Here is a 4,189-nt window from a genome sequence, read left to right on the forward strand (position 1 = left end):
GTAGACCAGGCTGGTCTCGAACTCACAGAGATCCGCCTGCCTCTGCCTCCCGAGTGCTGGGATTAAAGGCGTGCGCCACCATCGCCCGGCTTACAGAATACTTCTAATAGACAGGTTAGTTATGCACGTTTGTGCAATCTCGCCTCTATCTGAATTTGTCAACATCTTAGAGAAAGCTGGAGTTTCTTAACCTCAGCAGTTAAAGAGAGGTTAACATTGACTAGAATTTGCATGCACTTGCATTGGTCCATCTGCTGACTCACAGTACCGTCTGGAAGCAAGGTCACACATCTGTAATATGGCCACCCAGAGAGCTGAACTGCACAGATACAGAGTTGAGAAAAGATAAATATCCTCTGCTGGGCTTTTCTCACCTGGGTACCTCCAGTAAGTCTGATTATGTCTGCACCCATCCTGAGCAAACGAAGCGGCATGTGCTTGCAGAGTGTCCTAGCATCTTCTGGAAGGAAACTCAAGCAGGCTGCTAATGTGAACGAATGCTTCCCTCATTTCTCTATTAGGAAGAACAGCTTTCCCTCAAGGACCCTTGCTCCTTTCCCCACCTGGACTGCGTTCCTCTAGTTGGCTCTGTTTGTCTTTTGGGTCTCATGAGGACCAGCTCAAACCCCCTTTCCCTTTGTGAATCTCTTCCTGAGCCTTCACAGAGAGCAGTAATCCCACCTCAGCCCAGAACACCTGGACACAATGCCCATGCTACTTAACATTTCAGGTGTTTGGTGTTAGCAAAGATTCTTACATTTTCAATTTTGTTTTCTCGCATTTCTTTCTCATGTGTCTTAGAATTGGCCATAATGTGCTGAATCATTGTGAAACCTGTAACACCCAATGTTAATGAAAGATTATTACAGATGTCATGAGAAATATCTATGTATATTTAATTCTTTTATGATACATGAAAATGTTTCAGATAATTTGATTAAACAATTACAATAGAAGAGTTTTTGATTTCTCAACTAAACATAAGAAAATGGTTCGTAGCCAGCAATGAAGACAGGCGACAAATGTGCAAATGTAGAGATGGGGGTGGGTATTTGGACTAAACCAAAATCGTATTTTAGAAATTGCTCTGCATGTTACTTGGTTATTTGTTCTACAAACCCGTAATGACTCTCCTATTGCATTGCTTTCTGTGTAGTGTTAAATTATCTTAAAATAAAAAGTTATCTCGCATACAAACTATAGTCCGTAAATACCCAAACCATCATGCTTTGCTCTTATTCTAAACAGACCTCTTACCGAGTCCTTCAAGCCTGTGGTATATAAACACAGACATACCTCTGCATCTAAAACAGACTGAGCAAGCCAGCTGTCCCAGTGTATACTCTTCTGATAAGTTCAGTATATTTAGTTTTCATACGTGCATGCGTGCGTGAGTGTGTGCGTGTATGTGTGAATGTGTGCGTGCACATGAGTGTATGTCCCTGTGTGTGCATGCACACATGAAAGCCATGGATGTCATTCCTCAAGTACAATCCACCTTGGATTTTAGAGGTTGGGTTTTTCACTAGGCTTGGGCTCGCCAAGTAGGAGCCTCAGGAATCCCAGTCTCTACCTGTCTGGTGCTATAAATCTCAGTGTGCCCTACCATACCTGGCTTTTTCACATGGGTTCTGGTGACTGGAGGTGAGGTTCTTATGATTTCACAGCCAAGGGTTCACAGACTGAACCATCTGCACAGCCCTGCACAATTTAAATTTAAGAGTGAAGCTCTTGTTCAGAAACTAATCTTCTAAATTAATTGTGCCAGTGCCGCTGCAGCTATGACTGAAAGCCCTGTACTAAGCCGAATATAGCATTTAAAGTTGAACAATACCCAGTACAGTGTTGTGAAATATGGCTTGCTGTGTCAAAGACGAGCAGTAGAACATGCTGAAATAGCAACAAAAAATGAATTAAAGAGGAAACAGACTGCCCTGAATTTGCACACCTTTAATTACAGGCCTGCTGCTCTGCTTTCTGGCACCAAGCCCTCACACGGAGGTTCCTTCTGCCTTCTTAATTGTTCTTCACTCCACGGTCCCCCTATACTACCCAGTCAGCCACTGAACATTAGTGTAGGGATTTGTTTTCTATGGGACAATGATCTTGTACCCTGTAAAGATTTGTCACTTGTATTGGTTTAATAAAATGCTGATTGACCAGTAGCCTGAAAGGGAGTATAGGCAGGGCCACCAGAACAGGAAAATTCTGGAAAGAAGAAAGGCTCAGTCTGCAGTCATCACCCAGATACAAAGGAAGCAAGATGAGAATGCCTTGTTGATAAAAGGTACCAAGCCACATGGCTAACACAGAAAAGAATTATGGGTTAATATAAGATGTAAGAGTTAGTTAATAAGAAGGCCTAAGCTAATCAGCTAACCAGTTTATAATTAATAGGCCTCTGTGTGTTTCTTTGGGATTGAACAATGGTAGAACCAGGTGGGACAGAAGCCTTCACCAACTCTACCAACATTTGTGCCAGGAACTGTTTTGGAAGAGTCAGCTGACACATCCAGACAGATGCTGTCCTGATCCCCCAAATTATCAACTTTTCATTTTACAAAATCTAGTGTAATTTCAGCTTCACTTCAGTTGCCCAGTAGGTTCAACCAAACTGATAAATTCACTCTGGTCTGTGGTAAGGCTGGGTTTTGACCAGAATCCCCCGGGGATGAGATCTATAAAGAGCATTATCCCTAAAAAAATAAGTGTGAATATCATAATGATAATGATATAAAAAGTATTCAAAATTATATAATATCAGAGGTAATTCTGAAAAGCACCTACAAGGGAAAAAATGAAACAGGAGAAATTATGGCAGGAGGCAGAAAAAGGAAGAATGACCTTAAATCAGAAATTAGGATAAAGAGCAAAAAAAATGAAGGGTAAACAGACTAGCCAAACCAGAGGTTGGATTAAAAATGGCATGTGATAGAAATGAATATTTATTAACACATCTTTAGAAATAAACCCAGGGCAAACAAAGAAAAGCTGAACTGTCACAGTGGAGGTGTCTACATGTGGTGGGCTACAGTGAAAGGGAAGTGATTATTCCAAGGAAACAAAACAGAAAAAAGTAAGGCTTTGGGAGACGGAGCACTCAGTAGAGACTGAGCAGCAGCTGTGTGCAGACCCTGCACCTCTGCAAAGGCCTTGGCCCATGCTGGAGTCGTGATGGTAAATTGTAGCACAATCAGTTCCAAGTTCACCCTCGGAGTCTAATTTGTCCCGTGTTAGTTCCTCTGTGCTTTTAAACCATTTTATGAAATGCCTATTGAGTAACATTGATTAGACCTTTCATATACATCTTCAGATTTCTGAAGTATTAAAACACTGCATGGCATCTGTGCATGTTTTTCACACACACACACACACACACACACACACACACATCTAAACAACTTAGGATGTATTCGTCTGATTGAAAAATAGAAATAGATAAGAACAACAAAACAATGAAATCCATAGTAATGGTGAGGATATTTTAAATTACTCCTGAAAAGCTACACGTCTAAAACTTTTCAAAACAAGAAAAGCCTTTTGACCAAGCTTTTAATGTACTTTTTTTCTGTTGTTGCTTGATATTTTTTCTAGGTTCCAAATTCAGAGAGCTGAAATGGACCCACACCGTTATAAAAGCTTAGGAGACAGCTTTCGGATGATCTTCCGAACAGAGGGGTATGTAATGTCTTTCCTGTGTGGATTGCAAATTGATATGGTTGTTCTAAAGTATTTCTACTTGACAAATTTTCTTGTTTTTCAATAGTTTGCTTTGCAATCCTAGTCTTACTGGAGAAAACACTCTTAAAAGTGTGTCTTCCTATTTTGTTATATTTTTCTGAATTTGAATGTAAACTGAATATGTACATAGTAGAAACTACTCCAGAGAAAATTAATAACCAACCTGATGACTTAGGGCAATTGATAGCTTATGATACTAAGGCCATGAAGTTTTGTTAACTGTATTATCCAAACATAATAGTTCTATTTACTTTGGGACTTAAATCTAATACACAAATTGATTCCTTGTTTACATAGAGGTTTGAGAATCTATAACCAGGACCTTCTCAGACTTCCCCTTGAGCCCACCTCTAGTCCTTAGAGTCAGCTGCCCACCCCAGACACACTTTCTACCACGGACCCCTCTGTGACTGTCCTGTACTGGGACTGTCCTTAGAGTCAGCTGCCC

The 4,189-nt window shown here is 40.6% G+C and overlaps 1 protein-coding gene across 1 annotated transcript in view; it reads left to right on the forward strand.

Annotated features, from left to right (window-relative positions):
- Slc25a21 (solute carrier family 25 member 21) overlaps nt 1-4,189 on the forward strand; it is a 200,518-nt gene that overhangs the window by 63,715 nt on the left and 132,614 nt on the right. The window contains exon 2 of the mRNA XM_005343710.3: nt 3,595-3,678. Within this exon, the coding sequence (XP_005343767.1) occupies nt 3,595-3,678 (84 nt within the window). The remainder of the gene's footprint in view (nt 1-3,594; nt 3,679-4,189) is intronic.

Source organism: Microtus ochrogaster, chromosome 1 (genome assembly GCF_000317375.1).
Source record: "Microtus ochrogaster isolate Prairie Vole_2 chromosome 1, MicOch1.0, whole genome shotgun sequence".
In the NCBI taxonomy this organism is placed as follows: Eukaryota; Metazoa; Chordata; class Mammalia; order Rodentia; family Cricetidae; genus Microtus; species Microtus ochrogaster.